Source organism: Lynx canadensis, chromosome C1, assembly GCF_007474595.2.
Source record: "Lynx canadensis isolate LIC74 chromosome C1, mLynCan4.pri.v2, whole genome shotgun sequence".
In the NCBI taxonomy this organism is placed as follows: domain Eukaryota; kingdom Metazoa; phylum Chordata; class Mammalia; order Carnivora; family Felidae; genus Lynx; species Lynx canadensis.
Window position 1 is genome coordinate 134,562,355 of NC_044310.1, and position 25,777 is coordinate 134,588,131.

Consider the following 25,777-nt stretch of genomic DNA (forward strand, 5'->3'; position numbering starts at 1 on the left):
ATCAATAATGCCACCTTTTTCTAAAGCTATGGGGACAATAAATTACTAAGTCAACCATTAGAATATATTTTCTATGACCAGTCTCCAACTCTCACTAAATTGGGGTGTCTTAAACTTACCACCTGTGAGGCCACACAATGTGCAGTGGTCTTTGTGGATCGTCAATTCCACCGAAAATGTCACAGGGACTAGAAGTCGTATTTTGTTTATCTTCCTCATGAAGAGAGCTCGAATTATCTGATGAGTGGCACATTCTCAAGTCTGGCTCCTGCATTAATGAGCTACCCAGGTTTTCTTGTTGTGCAGCATTACAGGGTCCAGACTCTGAATTAAAATTCTTCAATAGATTCTCAGAACCTTTCTGCTCCTGGTGGAAAGCAGGGGCCATCGATGGAGCAGCACCACCATTTCCTTTAAGGCTGAGAATCTTCTGTAGATGGGTTGTTTTGTGCTTGGGCATGAATCTGTTACAAAAAGGAAATGCAATACACTTTCAGTGAAAATACTATTTAAAGCGTCTCCTTTACCTTTCTGTAAGGACATGAGGATGATGTATAAAAGTGATAAAAAAAAATAAACTAAATCTGTAACCAACATACCAGTAGGAAAAATACAAAAAAGTAGTAGCCATCCACAGAAAGTTCAAAAGTTTGAAATTAGACCACATTGTTTTCAAACTGTTTCGCTGGCTGTAAAACCTGCACCGTACATCCCGTGAAAAATCCGAGTAGAGAGATGATTTATCACTCTCTCCTCACGCATCTTGCTGCAGTTCCATTTTACATTTTCCAGTCACTGCATGGCCCAGTGTATATTCCAAGCCACACTTAGTCATTACCCAACAAAACCGCTCGAAACTTCCTTGATTAACACTGGCCATTTCTGCTCACATGACTGTTCGGTATGCCTGGGAACCTGGGACACACATTTTTATTACATTGACCTTGAGACTAGTCCCCGAATATTTTTTTCAGTACCATTTCTCCCATCTTCCCATAATGCTTTGCCATACAGAGTTTGATATCTGTTACTTACTGCTAGAGGCATCTAAATAAAATGAGATCAAGAAGCTCACCGTCTATTGGGGAGCAAACCAGTAGTGCTTAGAACAGACACAAACCAACTAACCTGTGGTGAAACATATAAAGAATGGGCATCCCAAGTTTTTAAACAGAACTAGAGATTAATTCTGACTTGGGGGATCAGTAAAGGCTGGCAGACGGTTTTAGTTGAAGGAGTCTGAAAGGCAGAGAGGGGGAAGTTCTGAACTGAGGGAATGTTGTGATCAAAGCAAAGGGACGTGAAAGAACATAAATTCTTCAGTGAATAACAAGCAATCCAAAGAGACTGGGGTCAAGTCCCAGAGTCTGAGGTGTAGAAAGGTAGACTGAGGCCAGACAACAAGTGCTTTCTCTGAGTCCCTGAGACTTGACCCCTTCCCTGCACTGTTGGGCAAGTGAAGAAATGGAGAGCACATGCATTTAAGAGATAGGTGAGGGAGAAGAACTATGGAAGGAGAGCAATAAGGAACATTTGGAAGAGTAAAAAGAGAATCTGAGAGAGTAATATCACCCTGTTGAAGTGAATTAAGAGTCTCAAAACAACGTGTAAGAAAGGAATCAAGAGGGGCGCCTGGGTGGCGCAGTCGGTTAAGCGTCCGACTTCAGCCAGGTCACGATCTCGCGGTCCGTGAGTTCGAGCCCCGCGTCAGGCTCTGGGCTGATGGCTCAGAGCCTGGAGCCTGTTTCCGATTCTGTGTCTCCCTCTCTCTCTGCCCCTCCCCCGTTCATGCTCTGTCTCTCTCTGTCCCAAAAAATAAATAAACGTTGAAAAAAAAAATTTAAAAAAAAAAAAGAAAGGAATCAAGAAACCTTAAAAATGCATAAGGGGGGGGGGGTACGAAACACTCCATAGGTACCAGAGCATCAGATAAAACAAAGAGCTTTTGGATCTCTCGCTATTCAAAGGGGAGTCCCTGTGGAGAGTGTAGGCAGAAATCAGCCTGCAGGTTACAGTGTGCACATCAAAAAGGGAGAGGCCGAGAAAGAGAGGTTGAGAGGAGAATGGGGAAGCAAGATCAGTTTTCCTTAATGGGGCAGGTGCACATAGGTGTAGTCGCTAGGGTGTTCACCTGGGGACACATGCTAGGGAAGGGAGGTGGATCCTGAAGAAATAGAAAAGTCTTGCAAGACTTTCAGGAGAACAGCATAGCATGTAGGATTCTTGGCCAGGGGGAAAGTAAGTAGGTCTTATGAAAGAGACTAGACCAAGCTTTCTTACAAAGCTGAGGGAAGGAGAAAAAGTGAAGCCAGAAAAAAGTTTCAGATGGCAGGTATGGAATCGGTGGTGTGTCACACGATTTCGAGGCCAACAATCTCAAGGCCAACAGACGAGGCCAATGATTTCAAGCAAGGTGAGAAGAGGTGAAGGTAAGTATAAGAAGTGTGCTAAGGGACCAGGACAGGAGAGAGGAGTCGAGGACGTTCGCTAGGTCGGAGGGCGAGGACTGATGGGCAACACGAATGAATGGGGTGGGTTCTGCTGTAGGCTGGAAACAAGGTCTTTTGCTGTATACGTGACAGAACCAAAAAGCTTGTTTGGGGGCTTCTGTGCTTGTCTCATAAAGCCCTTTGAGATAAATTACCTTATATATAAGAACCCTGCAAGTAATAAATACATGATTGTAGACAGATGGATAAAACACAAAAATGGTGCTAACTCCTTTGGTATACCCTAATGAAATAATAAATTAATTCTTGATTTAAAAATAAACTTGGGCATATACAGATCATAGTTTCATATCTCACATTACTGAACTATTATGGGAACTAACGATCATTATTCCTGAAACAAATTCAAAAACACTGAGGAGACTCTAAGGAACTGAAATCCAATGGAAAAGCTCCCACTGGACACCACAAAAGGAAAAAAAGAGCAAACTATAACAATATCTTAACTTTTTAAAAAAAAAACAATGTGGGGCTCAAACTCACAACCCTGCGATCAAGAGTCACATGCTCCTTCAACTGAGCCAGCCAGTGGCCCTGACAATATCTCAACGTTTAAACAAATGAAACAAACAGCAAGAGAAGGAACATCTGTACATATCTGGAAAACAACAATAAAGCGAGTGAAGAAACCTGTTTGTTTGTATGTTGGATAAAGGATGCCAGGCAAGCTTAAAAAGGATTTTAACAGAATTACAAATTTAGTGCAGGAAGGAGTCACCAAAAAAACAAAAAATCTGTATCTATCTATATCTATATCTATATCTATATGCATCAGCAGGCATTGAAACAACATAACTTTATCTTAGAAAACTTTATCATGACCCAACTTACTCTTAAAACCCATTTATATTGGCCAGCATGTGAATACAATTGCCAATTAAAAGGGATGGGAGATTGGCTAAAGAGTAGTAAACAACAGGAATGGGTAAGGGACAAGGAATTTAGCTGTGGGCAGGGCGGTAGGCTAATGTTCGCAAGGATGAACAGAATCCCATGCTGACACAGGTTGTGGATGACTGACTTGATAGGTGGGGACATGGAAAGATACAGAACATAAATACGGACCGTAAGCAGAAACTCAGCTTACTAATGTTATGAAGTTGAGAAAGAAAATCCTGAAGGCAAGTTGGACACACAGAAAACACTGTTGAGAGTGTCTGCAGTTTGACAAGATGAGCCTGTGTTGATTTGCCCAGCAAACTGGTGCCACTTTGTGATGGACTGTGGTGTACAGAGAAGGAAGGTACCGCGTCTGTGGGGACAGGGGGCTGTGCAAAAGCTGGTTTCATCTGGGGCACCTGTAACTGTATATGTTTGAAAATTAGAGAGTTCTTAGAAGAGCAATAATAATGATTAAGGCAATGGAAGAAGTGATTTATGAGGGCAGATTAAAGGAGCTAACTATGAATAGCCTAGTTAAGTGACAAGTAGAGGGGTACATAATAGGAGTCTCCAAGGAAAGAGAATAATTATTTAGCCGGGTACAAGGGGGTATAACTAGGAGTAATGAGATGAAATTAAGAATGGGAAAATTTAAGCTGAATTTCAAAAAAACCCTCCCTGATGGTGTAATTTATTAGCTCATGGAATAAATTCCCTATGGAAATGCAATAGTGAGGGAAACTTAATAACAGAACTGGACAAAATACCAATAAATAATATAGATAATAATCCTGTATATGAAAGAAGGTGGTTCCATGCTATGCTTTCCTTGCTTAGAATATCTTCCCATATTTTTCTATGATAGTCTGTTTATATATGGTGATTGTTAGAGAAGTAGTTAGGCAGTTAGCTAAAGTAAAAAGGAAATATGTCCTTTAGGTGAGGGAAGTTAAAATCATCTTACTTTTTCATACACTCTGCAGTAGCATGCTGAAATAACTTTTTACTACTTTGCTCTAACAGAGTTGGTCGTGAAGCAAGCTGGACAAATGTATTAATATTACTAAAAAACAAAACAAAACACAACAAAACAATCCGCATCTACCATTCCACAGAGTCTATTCTGATTCTCTGTGCCATGAAACTCATATTTTCATAGACATGTTTAATATAAACAATTTATTGCCATAATAGAAATCAAAAAACTTTATTCCAGCTTTTCTAAATGTAGCTCTATGGTCAATTACTTCACATCAATACCAAGATCAAATAGGCATAATACTAACAAGCAGTTTGCTTAATAATAGTCACCACACTAATTAACCCATCCAGAACATTCTTAATCAGACGCTATTTGTAATGTACAGTTAAGAGAAGCTTGGCAATAAACTGTTCTATGCTAAAAAAGAAAATAATACCTTACCGATGGGGTGAAACTGGCTTTTCTATTGAACTGGACAGAATGTGCTGCCGTACTGGCATTAACTCAAGAGAGTGAGTATGCAAATAGGCACATGTCTGAACATTTCCTTTCTCTTCCCCAGCTCCAATTCTGGTGGAGGTGTTAATGAGAAGAGAAAAGGTCCTGAGATAAGGAGTGAAAGAGAGAAGAGAGTCAGAAGAAAACCAGTGAGCTGCGTTTTAGAGCTTCTGCCAGATCTGCCTTTTAATAATTGCCCAATTTTTCTTAAGGAAATGCTACTGCCCATCGTACTCGTAGAATGTCTTTCCCCGTTTCTGAGTCTCTCAGCTCTATCAGAACCTGTTTTTACTTTTAGGAATATTCTGATCACTGTAATCATTTCCAGTCTACTATTAGCCATGGGGCCCTGCCCCAACCATTTTTCCCCACCAACAGCTCATCTGTGAAACGGAAGCAGAGCCTCCCTACCGCCTCCTGTCCTCACAACCACCATTCCTTCCTCACCACCTCTGTCCGCCAACGTGGTTCCAGAGGCACTGCCACAAAACCCCGGTACTACGTTGGGCAATGTTCAAAGACACAGCTGGTGCATGTACTTTCTAGACCTAAATTGGATTGCTTCCCACCACCCCATGTCCACACACACAGACTTAGAGCTGGCCCTATAGGAATGGCCTTATTCAGATCAATCTGGAAACACTAGGTTTGAGAGTGGCTTTAAATGATGTTAAGACTGATGGCAAATACAGGAAATGCTCTAGGTATCTTAGCTTATTTCTGCTAAAGTTGAGAGGCTAGAGTATGTTTCGTTGACTAATGGAGGTAGTCAGAAGGAAGGTGATAAAATAAAGCAAGTCAAGTAGACTTGGGACATGAATACTGATTCATGGGCTGTGGAAGAGAATATCATGGCTGACATGTGCGTCATGATGGAATACACTGCCTACAAATATCCCTTTGAGAGATTTCAATAAAAAGTACTTAATATAGTGAGTTCAACCTATAGAATCTCATAAATACCCACAGATAAGAATCCACAAGACAGAGATTATCAGTGGTCTTGCTTCTCAAAACAGATTTGGAAGACAGCACTTGAAAAATGGTGCAAATTAGTGGATGATTAAAGAGAAAGGCAGCATAACTGGTTAAAGAGTATTGCAGGTTTGAGCCAAGGCAGAGGGAGGAGCCCATCAGCAACCGAAATAGAGAAAGTGGCCTGGAGGCGCCTGGGTGGCTCAGTTGGTTAGGTGTCCGACTTCGGCCCAGGTCATGATCTCACAGTTTGTGAGTTTGAGCCCTGTGTCGGGCTCTGTGCTGACAGCTCAGAGCCTGGAGTCTGTTTCAGATTCTGTGTCTCCCTCTCTCTCTGCCCCTCCCCTGCTGGTGCTCTGTCTCTGTCTCTGTCTCTGTCTCTGTCTCTGTCTCTGTCTCTCTCTCTCAAAAATAAAAATAAAAAAAGAGAAAGTGGCCTGCCCGTGGGGTAGGCAAGAAGGAGCTGACAAAGCTCAGGTTCTCTGGACATTAGCTTGGGTTTGAGGGAGGGAGAGTGGTATGGCCACCGCATTGTATCATTTAGGCTGGAGTTTTCACAACGTGCGCTTTATGCATTACTAGATAGAGAAGGTTTTGTGAGAAAACACATTTGGTAAATGCTGGGTTAAACAGACCTAAACACTTACTCACTCAAGAACTTCCCAAAGTACATGCTAGTGTATACCATAAGTATGTTCACTTATTCATTCTTTTGTTTATTCAATAAAATGTTTATTGAACACCTATTATGTAATAGGACTATTATGTGTATTGTTTCTCAAACTTAACACTTCATGAAACGAGGACTCCCCCACCCCCAAGCATGCACCTTAAGACTTAATGTGTAACAAAGGATATCCTGGGAAATGCTACTTGAGACCCTAGGAGATGCACAGCCAGAGTCTGAGAAGCAAGATGGGTGGTGGCATATTTTATATTGTAGGAACGGCAGAAGGAGTGGGGAAATGTGCTCACATGAGAAATGATGAAACTCAAACCGAAGGCCATATACCAAGCCACGTAACAGCAGACAAAAGGAAGTTTGAAAGAAATGAGGAGAAGCTGTGAAAAAAAGTGACAGAAGATATGGTTCAAGGCTAATATGGATGATAGCAGAAAAAAATATCATTTGATTTTATCACAGCAATTTCTGTGGATTCTTGGATATAAACCACACTGAGAATTGAGGAGAAAGGAAATAGGAATCAAAAAGATACATAACTTTTCCAAAACCAACTGGGAAGACACATCCACGCAGTTTAGTGATCTAAGTTCTCGGGTGATTTATAACAAAAACTATTTACTGTTTCCAAACAATGTGCTGGAAATTAATTACAAAATTAACATTTTTAGAATGTTGCCACATAAGCAAATATCAGAGATAATTAAAAAATCATGCTAGCCCACATGTGTCCAATATATCACTTATATGGTAAGCAGATTTATATAAAACTATAAAGTATAAAAGTAAAGATCTAGCATTCTCATGTGTACACATCTACCCCCCCTGTATCTCTTGCCACACTATCTTCACGAAATAAAGGAATCACAAGCAAGAAAATCCATCATAATTAAAACTAGATGTTTGGAGACCACAGCATGAAACAGAAAGACAGACTTCTGCCTGGTTGGTTGGTTGTAGGATGCTTGTTCTTCTTTCCTGGAGATGGCTAAGGGCTAATGCTCCTAAAATAGATGGCACATGTCTGTGAAGGCTGTTTCAATAAGAAACTCCTGGCGGAACAAAATACGAACAAATTCAAATCACGGATGAGTCAGTCACAATCCACACACACATAGCACAAACGCTCTGGGGGAACTGCCATCCAACACCGCTGTGGCTGGTTAGGCCATGCTGTTTAGATGTTCAGTGTTTGGTGCCCGAACCAAATTTCATCTCCCGTGGTGTAAACTTGCAAAGTCAACATGAAATACTGACAGCAGCCTGTGAGAGGGCACTGGGCAAGAGAGTCTTACTTAAACTATGAAGAGTCTGCTTTGTGACAAGATAGAAAAAACAGAATCCAGAGAAACTAGCTGCAGTGAAAATTAACAAGCAAACCCCACTTATTAGCCCGAGAAACGCATGCTGAGACTGAAAGCAAATTTGTGGTGATCAGACTGGCCTCATTAGCCATGCCTGGGCCCAGAGATGACACTCTTGGTGATGACAGCACCTTCTCTCAAAGGCTGCCCAAAAGACACACTGCAGGTCCCTCCCCTATTTAAGGTCCATCATTTTCTGATGGCTGTCCTTTAAAGAGCTGGGATGTATGGCTCTCATAGGAAAAGGTGGTCCTGTGCTCATGAACCTATTGCTTTTTATTTTTGTTTCCCACCACGACTTCTAAGAATCATTTCTGAACATCTAACACTCTCATATACCTCACTTACACCGTTTGTTTACATGACCTCTTCTGACAACACAGTTTATGTGGTTAGTATTATTTAACTTAAACAGTTATGCCTCAAGGCTCTGTTCTCTTTGGATTTCAAAGTGTTTTAGATTGTATATATTGCTCATTTAACCACCTGCCTCTGTGAGCAGTTTGTCTTGTGCAATTTTACAAAATCCCTTACGAATAAATACATTCTTGCCTCATAAATGTACGAGAAGAAGAAAACCTACCTTGCACGTTGACAGAACAAATGTTTATCACATTCAGAGCCATCTTTGTGAGCACATGTAAGCTTACTTCTCATGATCTCCACTCCTCCCCAAGAGCTCTCTTAGAACAAGAAAACCCTCTGGTTTACACAAGCTTTCCTAGAGCAATTCAACATAGTTGGGCAGGACTGTAGGCTAAACTGAAAACAGGGAATCTTTATTTTTCTACCTCTTCCATTTCAAGCATTCTCCACCCACTGGTGAGTGAGTCCCTAAGACCTTCAGACTACTTTCTGATTGCCTGGGAACTCTTGCTACTCCCCACACTTAGCCTCTTGTAGGCTATATGTTGGAACTAAGCCCCACTTTAGATCTAGCCCTGAATCCTGCCCTGCTCTCCATTGTCGGTCTTTTTGGAAACCAATCTTAAACTTCCTCCCACAATGTATTAGCCACCTTCCAGGCTCAATGTGTCCCACCCTTCAAAGGGGGCAAGTACCTTAACTCAAGGGAATTTACCACAAACAGAATCACTTCAAATACCATGGTGAGCCTATGCAAAAATTATTTGGGGAGGACAGGTGGCAAGAAATCTCCGTGAAGCACTGTAAGTAAGTCCACTTAAGCAATGGGCATGTTGCACAGAGGATAATCCAGATTGTTTCAGTACACAGGCGCTTCCTGTGCTCGTGGATTTATTCACATCACTTTATTTCTCTGAACCTGTGCTTCATAGTCTACAAAATGTGATAGTATCTGTATCTGCAAATTTCTGGAGAGGATTAAAAGAGAACTGTGGTGTGTACAGAGCACACGTAAGTAAACTTCCCACACCTTTGCTCATTCAAGTTAACGTCCATAATATAAGGAGTGAGCCCTAAGGCCATTTTGGGTAACACCAAATTTCCCAGTTAGAGAATAGGAAACTGCAATCCATCAACAAATATTCACCCAACAATTATTTAGGATCCTCCTATGTTATATCTGTATTTACAAAACCTTTAGTGCATACGTAGTAACATTTCACACTCATTTTGGACTCCCAGCTCCCGAAAGTGTAAATTTTCCACATCACCTTTAAACTAAACTGTGTGTACTGATTCTGTTACTAAAATGATCTCACTTTTAAATTCAAACTTAATAAGTTGTTCATTATGTTTCATTAATAACTCAAGAAGCAAAATTTCACTATCTTCTATCCTTTCACCTTACTTATTTTAATGATAGTGTATAAAAAAATGAAAGAGTTCCCAAATGTGGATCTGAAGTAATCTCTTTCACTCAAGATGAAGTAGCTGTTTCACACGTACATAGGCTCAAAGCAAGCAGCTTTGCCAGGATATACCTTGTTGGCAAGTAACTATTCTCACTATTCTGGGAATCCCATGTTTTCTATAGCCTCAATAAAGCACCGAAGGAAACTCTAAATATTATGTCTAATCACATGTTCTATCCCATGATTTTTTTTTTTTTTTTGAGAAGCCATTATTTAGAAGTTGAAGCAGGATGGGAAAATACGTTGATATTAAAAAAAAAGGATCACTTTCTTCTTTCCAAACAAATAAAAGAATTCTCCTTTGGAAGCGTTTCCAATTAGAGACTCTCCTTTTTGAGCATGACATCACTGCACTGGTGCTACAGACTGAAAGGTGTTCCCTCAAAATTCGTATATTGAAGCCGTAACCCTTAATGTGACTATGTCTGGAGACAGGGTCTTTAGGTGGTAACAAGGGTTAAATGAAGTCATAAAGATTGGGCCCTAATACGGTAGGGACTGTGGCCTTGAAAGAGGCGGAAGAGATCTCTCTTTCCCTGTGTCTCTTTTTCCTCTCCTCCCTTCCACTGCCACGTGTGAGGACACAGCCAGAAGCCAGCTACCTGCAAGCCAGGAAGAGAGCCCCACTCAATACCAACCGTGCGGGCACCCTGATCTCAGGTGGCCAGCGGCCAGAAATGTGAGAAAATACATGTCTATTCTTTAAACCACCCAGCCCGTGGTAATTTGTTATGGCAGCCTGAGTTGACCAATATAAATGGACACTGCTGCAGAGAAAAGGAGGAAGGGTCAACACTGTGATGTGTGAAATTTCCTGAATAGAGTATTAGGAAACTAGCGGAGTAGGAGGCACTATGTTTATGCTGACAGACAGTGACAACAAGAGAATATTGTCAAAGAAGAGAGAGCTGACTATCAAAACTGATAAAAGAAAGACTTTGGAGGATAAAGATGAGAAAATGTGAATTTTATTGTGTGGCACAAAATGTTACTTGTTGATTAAGAATAAGAAAAAATAATAGAGAATGGAGTGTTAGGAAAGAAATTTTTCCTAAAAATTTGTTTGGTTGTGAATGAAGTCACTTAATTTTTCTAAACCTGGGTTTTCTCCCCTAAGCAATGAGAATACGGCCAGTCGGAGACTTCTCACAGAAGAACGAGGATCAAAATATCCTATCAAACCTACTGATTTGATCTTACGGTCCCTATTCACAGCCAAAATGGCATACTGGGTCAGCAGGGCTCTGAGTCCATTGTCTGTTTCAAATTCAGGGCTCTGCCACTTCCTAGCTGACCCGGGGAAAGAGTTTTTTAAGTATCAGTCACGTCATCTGTAAAATGGGAATAGTATTATTGCTGCCTTGCAGAATGAGGCTTTCCATGTTGTTTGGCACATAGTAAGATCTCAGTAAATACTATTTTTTTTTTAATTACTGATTATAATGGTGAAGATTATCATTACGTGGTCATTGTTATGAAAAGATACTCAATATTTAAAAAAATTCTGGTCTCTGGCTCCACTGCCATTTCATAGTTAAGCCTACTTTCTGAACCAGACTGATGCCTTTTTAAAGATATGTTTTTCTTGCTAACTCTTACCAGTTACACTTTAGCTCTCCATGTAAGGCGGGCATTTTAATGTTACCTTATTTTCATTTGTATACTAAACAAAGATTTGTACTCATGCCTAGAGGCACACGAATTACAAAAAGGCCTAATGTTATAAATCAAACAAATATATTCCTCCCTTTCTATTACTTGTTGCCTTTCGTACTTTTTTCCTACCTTTCACTTTTCCTTTCCTTCCCTTTTATTCTTTTCATTTTTCTAACTGAGAGTTTCCATCTTTTCCCTTCTTAAAGCTGCATAAACCAAGAAAGTAAAACCAGGAAATTTAAAACATCAGTTTCCAGGTCTCTGAAGCACGAACAGATGGGCATCAAAAAATCGAGTCTTTTTTTTTTCCTTTCCCTTTTTCATTTGCCCATCCACAACCTGAATAAATCAAAATCACCAGCAAATCCAACTTCCAGCAGAACCCGCTTTTTTTTTCCCTGCTACCGCATTAAATGCTACGGCACTAAGTATTGATCCACATCACGTACTGATTCTATTGCTGCCTAATTGTTAAGCCACAGAACCTGACTTTATTCTGAACTGATATTACTGGAAGATACAGTTTTGTTACTATTACTTTGAAATAAAGCCTTCAAGTGTACAAAGTGAGTGTACAAACACTTCCGCTTACTTCAGGTTTTCTCCAGTTTCCAGTATGGAAAGTTTGGAAAACAGAGGTCAAAATACAACAGATGGGTAAACTGCTGGGCTATTACTAGACTATGACCAAGGCTTGAAGGTTAAGAAAGGCGTTTAAATACTGAGTGAAAAAGGTTCGGAGGAAAAAACCATTCAATCACCATTCCACAAAAACTGGAGTGCCCACTCTGTGCCGAGCAAATGGCAAGGTTGCCTTCGTGGAACACACGATGTGGTAGGTGCTCTGATCAGGAAAGAATAGGTGTTAGGATGATGGGAACCCAGTCCTGGAGACAGGGTTGGTGCCAACGAAGGCTCTCTAGAGAAGGTGATCTTTCAGTTGAGGCTACGGTGGTGACTGGAAGGTAGCCAGTTGTGAGTCGTGGGCTGTGCCAAGAGTCATGGCATGTGCAAAGGACCTGGAGGGAAAACACAGTCCAGTGGAAAAAGCAAAATATGGCCGGAGCGTCAATTGGGTGTGAATAGGAATGAAGGTGCGGTAGGGGAGGGACAAAAATGAGGTCCAAGGTATAACCAGGTGAAGGCTTTTCTGCCTTTAAAATATAAGTGAAGTTGGGGCGCCTGGGTGGCGCAGTCGGTTAAGCGTCCGACTTCAGCCAGGTCACGATCTCGCGGTCCGTGAGTTCGAGCCCCGCGTCGGGCTCTGGGCTGATGGCTCAGAGCCTGGAGCCTGTTTCCGATTCTGTGTCTCCCTCTCTCTCTGCCCCTCCCCCGTTCATGCTCTGTCTCTCTCTGTCCCAAAAAATAAATAAACGTTGAAAAAAAAAATAAATAAAATATAAGTGAAGCGGTGTGTGGCCATTTGAAAAGTTTACAGGCAGACGGGGGCTAAATAAACACTCTACTGCAGTATGAAGAATGGACTGGGGACACACAGCAGAGCAAACACCAATTTTAAATACCTCTTGCCTTTTGAATTGCCACTAAAATAATGGTATGGGAATTTTTAAAAACGGCAAAGACTTTCAAGAACAAAGAGGAAAATTGAAAAAGATGACAACAGGAAAGAAATGGCAACTAAATTTCAGAAGATGGAAAGCATAGGAATGAGTGGTGTTTGAGCAAAGAGGAGGAGGCAGGACACGTCTATGCGTGCAGACGATTTTGCTTGTGCATGTGATGTTAGCCAAGAAGCAGCAGTTCATTTGTTGCAGAGAAACTCCAAAGGCTCAGGTATCGGACATGCCAGGTACCTCGGGAGGTGCAGATGTGGAGCAGAACTGAAAACAGAACTGGTAACAATTCTCTATGCAGTGAGCACAAACCCCTCTGATATGACAACCTCCCCATGCACAGTGATCTGCCTCTGGTCTCCCCTCTCTCCCCACCTCCCACCCTCTACCTCAACAACAGAAAGGAGGCTTCCTCACTTGAGGGGTTCAGTAAGGCTAAAGGCAAGCGTGAGGGAAATTAAGTGAAACTGTGCCCATTTATTGGTCACCCCTCTCCAGCGCCCTTCCCTAACCATTTGGCTCTCAGACAGCATGAGATTCCCCATACAGGTGATTGGAGGAGACTTTCTCTGGAAACTAACTGGACTGACCTGTCGACAATGACATGCGGGGGTGCCGCAAGTGAATCCCTTGTTTGCTCATTCCATGAAAATGGTCACTAGTCCATAGGCCCTGTCTCCGAAATTCTAAACATCTTTCAGGGTCTCACTCTCAAATCTGAAAGGACAGCCAGGGACCATCAGACATTTGAAGAAAACTATTAACATGAAATAAATATGACAAAGCAAACCACTACAGAAAAGGACCTTGAAAGACACTGAGACAGAGGGAGGAGTAAATGAAAACTTAAAAAAAAAAAAAAAAATCCTATCATATCCACAATGATAAAATAAGATTTTACATTCATGGTGAGAAAAATAGAATGCAATAAGAAAGAACATTCAGGAACAGAAAAGAGTGCTTGCAAATAAAAATATCATAACTAAAAAGAAATCATTAGAAAAATTGGAAGATAAGGTTGAGAAAATTTTACAGACAGCAGAAAAACAAAAATGAAAAGAGTGGAGTAGGAGAAGAGAAACAAAATCAGGTCCATTTAAGGTTCAATGTTGGTGAATAGGAGTTGAAGAAAGGAGTTGGAGAAAATCATGGGGGAGAAAACCAAAGGAAAAATATAAGAAAATCCTTAGTGCTGAAAGGAATGAGTGACCAGCATAAGAAAGGGACAAAAATCCAATCCAAGCAGAATTATGGAATTTCAGAACACCAGAGGTGAAATAGAAAATCTAACACCTTTTGGGAGAGCAAACAGGAAGTCACATGCAAGGGATCAGAAATAGATAAGAATGGGACTTCTCAACAGGAAGTTCAAAAAGTAAAAAACAATAGAACATTACCTCAAACTTAAGAGGAAAATGATTTTCAATGAGAACTCAAAACTCAGTCGAATATCAATCAAATATGAGGCCGGATAAAGTCATTTTTAAATTTTTTTTTTTCAACGTTATTTATTTATTTTTTTGGGGGGGCAGAGAGAGACAGAGCATGAACGGGGGAGGGGCAGAGAGAGAGGGAGACACAGAATCGGAAACAGGCTCCAGGCTCTGAGTCATCAGCCCAGAGCCCGACGCGGGGCTTGAACTCACGGACCGCGAGATCATGACCTGGCTGAAGTCGGACGCTTAACCGACTGCGCCACCCAGGCGCCCCATAAAGTCATTTTTAGACATGCAAGTTCCTAAGAAATTTTAGCTCCCATGTGCATACCTCACAGGTAGATACAGCACACTAAGATGAGAACATAAAACAAGAGAGAGACATGGGATCCAGGAAATAGTTGACTCAAGGGCCCAGAAAGCAACTAGAAGGAACAGAGGGCAAAAAATGGGGTCCTCCAGGAAGGGGGTATCCAAGAACAAACATGGAAATGATAGCTTTTCTAATGTGACTGACCATATCAAAATGATGACTTAGTGACAGCCACAAAGCTTGGGAACGAGTTTATGATGGTGACACAGAAACTAAGCAGATAAAGTCAAAGCAATAATTAGCCCCAGGAAAAAGGTAAAGAGTTGTTCAAGAAAAAAAAAAAAACAAACCTAAAAACAAACTACCACGATGCTCAGCAGGAAACATACTTACATAGCAATAATGCTATAAACACAGAATCTTTAATCAAAAGTTGAGATATAGCCATATTGGAAGGATAGGGTGAGGGAAAGTATGTGCGTGCACATGTGTGCACCCGTGCGCATGCACATGGATACTCGTAAGAGAGGTAACTAAATAATTTCTACTCATAGGAAGTCAATAGATCATATCTATTTTAAAGATTAAGAAAGAGCAAGACAAGAAAATTTAAACATTTTGTCACTGGTAGACTCTACAGGTGGGAGAGCTTAGGGGTGGGAAGGACTGGGGAAAGGGATTTTGCTTTGTTTTACAGACTTCTTTGTACTCTCTGACCTTTTAAAACTAAATATATGTATGATGCATGACTTTAATAATCTGGAAATTTCTTGCCCAAATCTCTGAATATTGCCTCTAACACTTTCTCTAATTTTTCCTTCTGGAAGTCTTATTAGACATGTGCTGGATTCTTATCCTTTTATTTTTTAATATATAGCTTCTAGGTCACTAATTCTCTCTTCACACACGTCTGATACTTAACATATCCATGGAGTTCATTTTAATGAATATATAAAAATTCTACTTAGTCCTTTAAAAATATGCAGTAATTTTTATAGTATCTTTTATTTCTCATGTTATAGATCTATTCTACTGTTTTAAAAACTTACTTCATCTTTTCTGTATAGTAGTTTCAGTATTTGCAATTAAGGGCCGAATCCCACAGAAGGCTGTTATAGCCAGTTTCTGACTTGCTAACCTGTAAGAGATGTTGGACAGGAAACATCATAAAGAAGGTTTTGAGGAGACGTGAGGATGACACACGTAGGTATCGATTACTATGCCTGGAAAAGCTGCAGATTCACCAAAGTGAGGCAGTAGACAGAGATTTGTACCTACGTTTTGTCCTTCCTTAAAATCTTACCAATTATTGAAACTCTAAGACATTTCCTTAAACTATTAGTCAATCAGCAGGTATTTATGGAGTGCCTACTCAAACTGAAATCTCTGCTGTCATAAGAAAAACAAATAGAAGAAAAATTAGACATTTTTAACATGTGATTGAGTTTTCCTCTTTCAAGTTTTTTAAAAAAAATTTTTAAATGTTTTATTTATTCCTGAGAGAGAGAGACACACACACACACACAGAGCATGACTGAGGGAGGGGCAGAGAGAGAGGGAGACACAGAATCTGAAGCAGGCTCCAGACTCTGAGCTGTCAGCACAGAGCCCGATGTGGGGCTTGAACTCACAGGCTGTGAGATCATGACCTGAGCCAAAGTTGGATGCTTAACTGACTGAGCCACCCAGGCACCCCTCCTCTTTCAAGCTTTTTAAAGAGATAGTATGTTGGTTGTTTCAAGATCACAACAATCCATTATTTTGAGGTTCAACATTATTTGCAGAAAATTTTTTTTCAAGTTTATTTATTCTGAGAAAGAGAGACAGCACTTGTGCGTTGAGTGGGGCAGAGAGAGAGAGAGAGAGACAGAGAGAGAGAGACAGAGAATCCCAAGTAGGCTCCATGCTGTCAGTATAGAGCCCGACATGGGGCTCGATCCCACGAACTGTGAGATTATGACCTGAGTTGCAATCAAGAGTCAAATAGCTTCATGGAGTGAACCACCCAGGTGCCCCTTTTGGCAGAAGGTTGTTTACTTTCCACCTTAAAATACTCTTTCTTTGAATAGTGGGTTCTTGAATAGGAGCAAATGTTTTTAGTGGAGAATTATATACATTCACAGTTTGTATCATTGTGGGTCATAAGCACAGAGAGATGCAAATATCTTTTAATACTACATTGGATACAAGTGGAAACTATATACTTTTAACCATAAATGTTAATAATAATAAATATCTTGGGAAAAGTAACTATTTGGTGGAGTTCTCATATAAAACAAACAAAAAAATTCATGTAATCTTAAAAATGTACTTATTCTATAATTTAGATGTATTGAGTCTGCATCTTGTTAGCACGGGCTATGTTAAAGTATTGCATATACCACCTGAATTAGTGTGCACCCTAATTTATACACATTTAACATTTCAATAACATATGCCAGGGTACAACCAAGTTCTAAGGGTGTCAAAAGTCAGATCATTGTAAAATTGAATGTAAGTTTAGGAGTAGGGAGAGCGACCAGCCAGATGTGCCTGCAGCAATGTGCTGAAGGCCATTTAAAACCAATCCATGTGTAGTAGATGTATTCCAGTAGAGAACTATAGATAACAAACCAAGAGATACTAAAGTTGTACTACGGTATCATCTTTGTTAAGCCAGAAAAAACATTTTGATTTTACAGAACTGGAGCTAAAACAAATCTTATTCTTTCCTCCCTGTACTAAATAAATGAGCAAAATCAACTCTACTGCCTCCCAGGTTTACAGCCCACAGTAGATGTTCCATATGTACTTGCTGAAGGAATGGCTGCCTTGATACAAGGAAGTGGAAAGGGTTATGCATACACTATTTTATGGCTTTCTGGGTCCTGATTGTTTTTGTATACTGCTGCGTGGTTTGGGTGTTTGAGTGTGCTTTATTTCAGGTGGTTTGCATATGTGAAGTAGAAGGAGGTAAGGTTGGTTGAAGGGTAATTATTTCTTGATAGAAGAATATAAAAAGTATAAACAGCTCAGCTCTTGCTTAAGCAAACTCAGCTCTTCATTCCTGATCTACAATGCAAATAGTATACAAAATAAGGTTTCATTAAAGAGTGACTGTCACATCAACAGGAAAGAGAATGAAGACCTGCTATGAAGTATTATTAGATATATTGAATTTGTTGTCACCATGATCAACAAAATATTGCTTCAAAGGACTATACACTGTGACATAGAAATGGCTTTGCAATACAGAGCACTCCTCTGACATAATTTTTTCATTTTATTGTAATAGAGCTATACCTCTAGAAGAAACGAGTATGAATTTATTAATGGCATGGGTCACTATTAAAAAAGTAATAAACGAATGAGAAAATATCTGTGATAACTAACGATACATTTTGGAAAAGAAAATGAGAAACTTTTTATCATGTGATATGTTCACAACCCCAAATAACTCTATGTCATACGTGTAAAATGGGACTTTTCCTACTATCCTGGAATTTCAGCTGAGGTCCTAACCCTGAGGATTGATACCTACAAAGGCTAAAAGGAGGTGTGAGACACCCCTCTGCAGGACTTACTAAAAGTAGAAACATTGGCCCCGTGACTGTTACTCATCACCCTCTCAGCCTAAATACGAGGAGGAAATTCACAGGAGTAGATGGGCTCCATGGGAACCTCTTATTACAGAGATTTGGGATGTTTGCCAGAAGGGGAGGCTGGCATCTCTTTCCCCAAACTGGATGACTGCCAAGCTGCTGAAATTCAAAAACCTGCCCTCTCCTCCTGCTCCTAGAACAGAGCTCAGAAGTGTTCTTGGGAGAACCTACTGCATGCCCCCCTAAAATCTAGGGCATAGGGTTATCCTGATGATACCCTTGACTTCAAGATTCGGAAGGTAGGAGGCTAAGTGAGATTGTCCACATGGCAGGGTAAGGAGAAAGGAAGCAATGGAAGCAGCTCCCCTTTCTGCCATTTGAAAGGGAAAGCATGCCTGATTTCCTCCCATGCCCTCCCCGTGGCCCTGGTGGAGGGGAGTCGTACAAGATCCATATTGAAAGGACTATGCTCAAGAAGGTTGACTTTGGGGCAAGGAGGATACCCTTGGGGCAGGATCTGAGAGAAGGATCTGATTAGAGGTCATGCAGAGAGGGTTTCGTTCACGCTAAGGAGTACCTACCTCTGTGTGCGAGGTCTTCCCAGGAGCGTCTCAAAAGAACATACCTCTGCACCACACAAAAGAGTTGGAATTTGCCTCCTCTGACAGAAGGCATTGGATGCACATGAGAGACCCTCCAAGAGTTCCAGCTATGTAACAAGCCCTCCTCTCTTTTCCTCCAGTCCTTCCTCTGTAGGACCTTGAAGGGGTCTGCTGTAGGACCTTGAAGGGGAGGACAGGAGGCAAGAATGGAAGTGCATGCACCTGGTTTATTGAACAGGTTGCCCTCAATGGATAAAATAAGGGAACAGTTTCATTTTCCCCTTTGCCACTGCCTTCAGACACATCTCAGATCTCCTTTCTCTTCCTGTTGGTGTCGACTTCCACACCTTGGCTTTCTGGCTTGTGATTATTTTCTTCTGGTACTGTTAGCATTTCTTCCCCACCCCCCCCCCCCCCCCCCCCCCGCCATGTTATAATCTAGGAATAGGAAAGGTCTTTTTTAGACGTGACACTAAAGGTAGAAACCACAAAAATAAAGAATAGGTTTGTCTGTGTAAAAATAAAGTGTTTTAACGTATCAAAAGCTTCATAAATACAACTGAAGGGGAACGTGCAAAAGTGAATAAAACTATCGGAAACCTATACAACAGAAGAGTTAATCAGCTAACTCTTAGTGATCAATGGGGCTAGCAGGCAATCCCAGGTTCAATAAAGTCTGTCACTAGCTGTGTGATTCAGCTAATTCATTTCACCTCTCTGAGCTCCAGTGTCCTCAGCTACGAAAGGAGGTTAATACCATTACCTACATCAGTGGGTTGGGGGAGAATTATATAAACTAATTTGTGTACAGCATTTAGCACCGTGTTCAGCAGAGTATGCACTCAAATAAACATCAGTTTTGTATCCTCATCACCATCATTAAATCTCCAAGTGGCTAGTTATGGGTAGTAAAAATCAATTTATAAGCATTCTTCTTCTTTATTTTTGTCTGTATTGCCACAGTTTTCGACAATGAGCGTGTGTTACTTTGGTACGGAAAATATGCGAACCATTTCAATTAAGAAAGAAAATAAGAATAAAGGCGTGTGTGAGCCTCTGCCAACTTTACAGAGTAGAGAAAGGCAGCGGCGGGTTTCTCACTTGGGCCAGTCGGTCATCCTATATAGTTTGTTATACAGAATGTCCCTCAGTTACTGAACAGGGAAAGTGGTTCTCTTCCAAGAAGGCAAGAACCATCTGGTCATTCATTGATAGAAATAAATATCTGAACACGAATCATGTTTCCACCGATCAGTATACATACACGCAAGACATGCGAAAGGCATAATAAAAGCTTTAGAAAACATTCACAGGAATAGAAACAAACATTTTGTATCACAGCTTTGTGCCATGTTGTCACATCGGGTTTTACTTGTTTATCATATCATTTCATTTACTCTAATGAAAAATTACTCCTAGGACTCAGTTTCCTTTACTGGCATCGCCACTCATTCTGGGCACAATTTTATAAAAATAAGGCACGTGGAAAGATGCTGATGTCATTGTCAGAGGAAGCAAAACCATATGAGAGCCCTGGCTCTGGTGCTCGTTGAGGCTAGATGGAAGTGAGGGGGAAGAGGCTCTGGGATGTATGTGTCACTGTATTGGAGATGGGCGTCCTCCACAAACAAGCCCAATTCACAAGAAAAGAACATAGACTGTAGAAGGGGGGGTCCAATTTTTAAACTATGTTACCAAATACACATTTGCTTCTACACTTTAAAGCAGGGCTGAATCGCATTTGGATAGAGTTATAGCATTGCTTTAAACACACACACACACACACACACACACACACACACACACACACACCATGGAGGTAATCCAGTTAGTCCTGCAACGCAGATGTGCACAAGAATGCTCCAAGTGATTAAGATAGGGCTTTAAAGTTAGTTAATTAGAAACATCTCTCTTTATAGGATCAACAGTGATACTAGCTTTGAGTTCTCACTGGCCAAATTTGAATTTAAATTTTAAGATGCATGGAACACCCTTTGGACTTGCTCTTGTGTTGAACTTAGAGGAAGGGCCTTCAGTCTTCAAACTACTCTGGTTCAAATCTAACTTTTTAAAAAATAGAATTCTGCTCATCTGATATTATTAAACTGAGCTTCTCATAAATAGCATTTATCCTTTCTTGGAAGAAAAGAGAACAAAAGTCGTACAAGTGTACTATTTTAGAACCTATCCTGATAAGGAGAAATCACTGTCATTATAACCAAAACCACACTGCTCTTCCCTGATTTTTGGCATGATCCTTCTTAAAAAGGCCAGAGGACCACTGAGAGGGTAAAATACAATAATTGACGGGGAACTGTTCAGCATTAGTGCTTGGCACAAGTAGTTGCTTAATAAAGTTTCAGTTTTACAGAAATGAAGGTGATTGCTAGAAAAGTGAACCTAGAGGGGCACCTGGGTGTCTCGGTCGTTTGAGCGGCCAACTTCAGCTGAGGTAACGATCTTACAGTTTGTGGGTTCCGGCCTTGCGTCAGGCTCTGTGCTGACAGCTCAGATTCAGATTCTGAATGTAGTACAGTTGGGAGCCTGGTTCAGATTCTGTGTCTCCCTCTCTCTCTGCCCCACCCCTGCTCGTGTTCTGTCTCTCTCTGCCTCTCAAAAATAAATAAAAATATTAAAAAAAAAAATAAAAAAAGAGAAGTGAACCGAGTTATAATAAACATGCAACTTAAAAAAAAATTTAATGCTTATTTATTTTTGAGAGAGAGACAGAGCACGAGTAGGGGAGGAGCAGAGAGAGAGGGAGCAGGCTCCAGGCTCTGAGCTGTCAGTACAGAGCAGGACACAGGGCTCGAACCCACGTACTATGAGATCACGACCTGAGCCGAAGTAGGATGCTTAACCGACTGGCTACCCAGGCACGCCAACATGTACTTATTTTAAGTTCAACTTTTATTTTCACAAGACTTAATAAATATCAAACTCCCAGCCTACATGTTATATGTGTGTGTGTGTGGGGGGCGTTTTGCCACTGGATATTTTAAAGTCACATTAACATGAAGTTCTCAAAGGTCAAATGAGGCTGCTTCCCACTGGCCTCACACTCCTTGATCCAAAGCCACATCCACAGAGAACACAAGGTCACTCCAAGTCTCCTGGGATCATGTTTACAAGACCATTCATCCACAGATTAGCAGAACAACCCAACTTCTGCGGTTTACTAAAGAACAGATCAATTTAGGTCATCCTCAACAGATATATGTTACTCTTCTATTGGAAAACAGTATGGGTGTACTCCCTGTAAGAGATACACTTGATCATTTCCTCCTGAGAGGATTAAAGGAGCTGCTGGCGTTAATGGCAAAGGCGCTTATGTGCAAAACTGTGGACTTCCCATCTTGTTTTATTTGTACTTTGTTCACAACTCCAGAGAAGTTGATAACAATGCCAATTAAATTTTGCCCTCACTGAAGTGTCACATATGTCCTAGAAACAGATCTGGGAGGGAAGGTAGGGTGTGTGAGTAAACATTCTTCATTAGAAGGGGAAACGTTGTAAGGCACCTTTAGAAGCCAACTGCCTTGGACTCAAATTTCAGGGTTATCACCTAACAGGTAAGTAGCCCTGGGCCAACAAAATAACCTAGTTGAGCCACTGGTTTTTTCACTTATTAAATGGGAACTTCTTAGAGTTATTTTAAGGATTAGCTGAAATGGTATATGTATGATTGATGTATGAGAGAGACTATACATCAATAAATGCATTTCACACCAAGGCCATTTGCTTTAGAAAGAAAACACAGCTGCTTAGACTAGATACACTGGTTGCTGATGTTTTGAGTACTATTATTAGGGAGGGTCTCCTAACAATGTTCCAGAAGTAGTTGATAAATTCAGATATTATATTTACTTCTATTTCTGCTCTAAATAGCTACTATTGAATCACCACCTTGCACTGGTGGCTATCAGTGGTATGACTGGTTTAAAACCTTCCCAGACACTGGAGCAGTGAGGATGGAAAACTATGATGAGAACGGCAACCTGCCATCCTTTGTCACATCTTCTTTCTACTATTTCTGATTAGTGCCCTTGCACAAGGCACTCAGAGAGAACCATGAAGATATAGGGAAAAAAAGAGTTTGAGAAATATGTTTCAAGCAAGGTCTTCGGTGCAGAGATTTGAGAGCAGGCCAATACAAAACATGGTAGCAAAGCTCAGAGAGAGTAGGGTAAGGAACAGGAAAGAATCCCATGCCTGGACAGTAATATCAAAATCTTCATTCAAGAATGTTTTCCCCTTGGGGCGCCTGGGTGGCTCAGTCGGTTAAGCATCTGACTTCGGCTCGGGTCATGATCTCGCGGTCTGTGGGTTTGAGCCCTGCATCGAGATCTGTGCAGACACAGCCTGGAGCCTGCTTCGGATTCTGTGTCTCCCTCTCTCTCTGCCCCTCCCCTGCTCATGCTCTGTCTCTCTCCATCTCTCAAAAATGAACATTAAAAAAATTAAAAAAAAAAAAAAAGAATGTTTTCCCCTCTTCAACTTCCTCTTAGTCAAAACACTATCTAGTTGTACCCTGCACTCAAGTACTGAATAGTTTCAAACAGACATGCAGGTATTAAGTGCCTATTGTGGTTCTGCTCACATTTAACTGAAGGGTATTCTTGCCATACCTCACAGAAAGTAAAAGAAAATGGTGGGAAACATTGTCTCTTTTGACACAATTTGTTGTGACTCTTTTCATTTTTCTTTAACTGATCAGGCCACACAGGTAAACCACAAAAGCAACTCAGTGTTATCATGGGATAACATTATGATTTTACTGAAGAATGCTCTCTGTAAAAATAGTAATGCATTCATTCATTTTTCAAAACCAGTTAGAATTATGGGAATGAATTGGTTGAACAAGCTGCCTAGAGTAGACTTTGTACTGCATTCACAGAAATAGATAGCATCTTTCACAACAATAAAATCTACCCATAATGCCTTTTTTAAAAGAACTTTTCTACAACTACCAAAACTTGATGGAACAGTTCCTTATAAGTTTAAATCACGGGAGAGAGTCTGAATAATATTCAAGGCATAAATCAGTGCCACACATCTCCAAACCACCAATTATTAACCTGGAGATCCTAAATGGGCTGCAGGGAGTCCTTGAACCCCTTGTAATTACATGGGAAACTCTGTGTGTGTGTGTGTGTGCGTGTGTGTGTGTGTGTGTGTGTGTGTATGGTTCTTACTTGCATTTTTCTAAAGACTAGAGCCCATTCAGTTCACCTGACTTCTAAAGGGATTATAACACCCTCATGAGGTTAAGAATTTCTTCATTCCTAAATATATTTTATACGACTGCTCTTTGTTAGGCCCTAGACTAAGCACACAGAAGATGTGGTGCTTGAACGCTACATTTCAGAGTCTAGCAACTGTTGTGAATATGGGAGGTGGGGTGGAATCAGTCTTCTTACTATCCTGCTAATTATCTTTCTGTCTTAATTCAACCCCACCCCATCTCATGTTCTACCTCAGATCTCACACTCCCCTTGGGACAAGTATAATCCATACTGAATTCCACCACCACACTTTCACTAATGTTGTTAGATCAAGCTGAGGTGTCCTCTCTACTCTTATCTTGAAAGGTTCTGTTCAAGAATTACCTTCCTCAAGATGCTCTCTCTGAGACTCCAGAATGTTGATGCTTTCATGTAACTTCATTTTTCATTCTTTTTACAAAAAATTTAATGTTTATTTATTTTTGAGAGAGAGAGAGAGGGAGAGGGAGAGAGAGAGAGAGAGAGAGACAGCATGAGCAGAGGAGGGGCAGGGAGAGAGAGGGAGACACAGAATCTGAAGCAGGCTCCAAGCTCTGAGCTGTCAGCACAGAATCCAATGCAGGGCTCGAACTCACAGACCCTGAGATCCTGACCTGAGCCAAAGTTGGATGCCCAACCGACTGAGCTACTCAGGCGCCTTGCTTCATTTCTCCTTCTGAACTAAAAGTAAACTCTAGAAAGTAGGAGTCACATCTTACGGATAATATTTTTGTTTGTGCTCCTGCCTCAGTTGAGTCTACTCTAAATGCTAGTTTGTTTCCTGCTAGACAAGATGAATAGACTTAAGGATATCTCTCTGACCTAGATTATAACAGAAGCATAAAAAAGATCTTCTCAGAAGAGAAACTGGAAGAAAAAGATGTTAGGGAAGTAGAGGAAAACAAATGACAAGAGAAGAGTCAGCAAAAGAATAAGTGCCAAGAGAGACAGGAAGAAAAGTGTGCAACTGGAAGTACACCAAAGGTTCTGGGCTCTCCATGGAGGGTGATTGAGGATACACCACAAAGCTCTAGGAGTATTCTCAGACCTTAGGAGGTAGGCACAATGCTGTTACTAATTGCAGGCAGAAGAGAATCCTCATGGAACTTGTTCATGCCTGGGAACAAAGCTGTAGCCAAGCTAAGAGGCACGGTGTCTTCCTACAGCATGAATCTTAGTAGGAGATGAAGCCTGCCAAGATTCATAAAATGTACCCACTTCTGTTCATTCCAGTGGGAATGAATGCTACTGCCAGACAAAGTTCATAATGCTGTGGGGCTTAACCAGGGTGCACATCGGAAGTTTTAAAATACTGGGGGAGTTTTAAAATACTAATGATGTCTAGGACCCATCTCTGGCAATTCTGATTCAATTGATTTGGGATAACCCCTGGGCACTGGTATTTGTTTATATCAGGTGATTCTAATGTGCCACCACAATGGAGAACTGCTCTAATTGCTATCTAGGAAGATAATTCAAGGACTTGGGGAGAAGGGTATAGTCGGGAGGGAGGGGGTGGGTGTGGATGGGTGGTATTTATCTCTTTTTTAAAGGGAAGGTTATAACTGTAGAAGCAACAACAGGGTATAAGGAGCAAACAGCTGGCTACATGCACAGTGC

At 40.8% G+C, this 25,777-nt stretch overlaps 1 protein-coding gene across 6 annotated transcripts in view; it reads right to left on the minus strand.

The window, feature by feature from the left end:
- GTDC1 (glycosyltransferase like domain containing 1) overlaps positions 1-25,777 on the minus strand; it is a 292,506-nt gene that overhangs the window by 62,100 nt on the left and 204,629 nt on the right. For 4 of the 6 annotated variants that reach the window (XM_030327481.1, XM_030327479.1, XM_030327483.1 and 1 more), the window contains one exon: positions 120-464. In XM_030327481.1, the coding sequence (XP_030183341.1) occupies positions 120-464 (345 nt within the window). Of the gene's footprint in view, positions 1-119; positions 465-4,815; positions 4,978-25,777 lie in introns of all 6 variants that reach the window. The other 2 variants (XM_030327475.1, XM_030327474.1) reach the window with 1 other exon arrangement.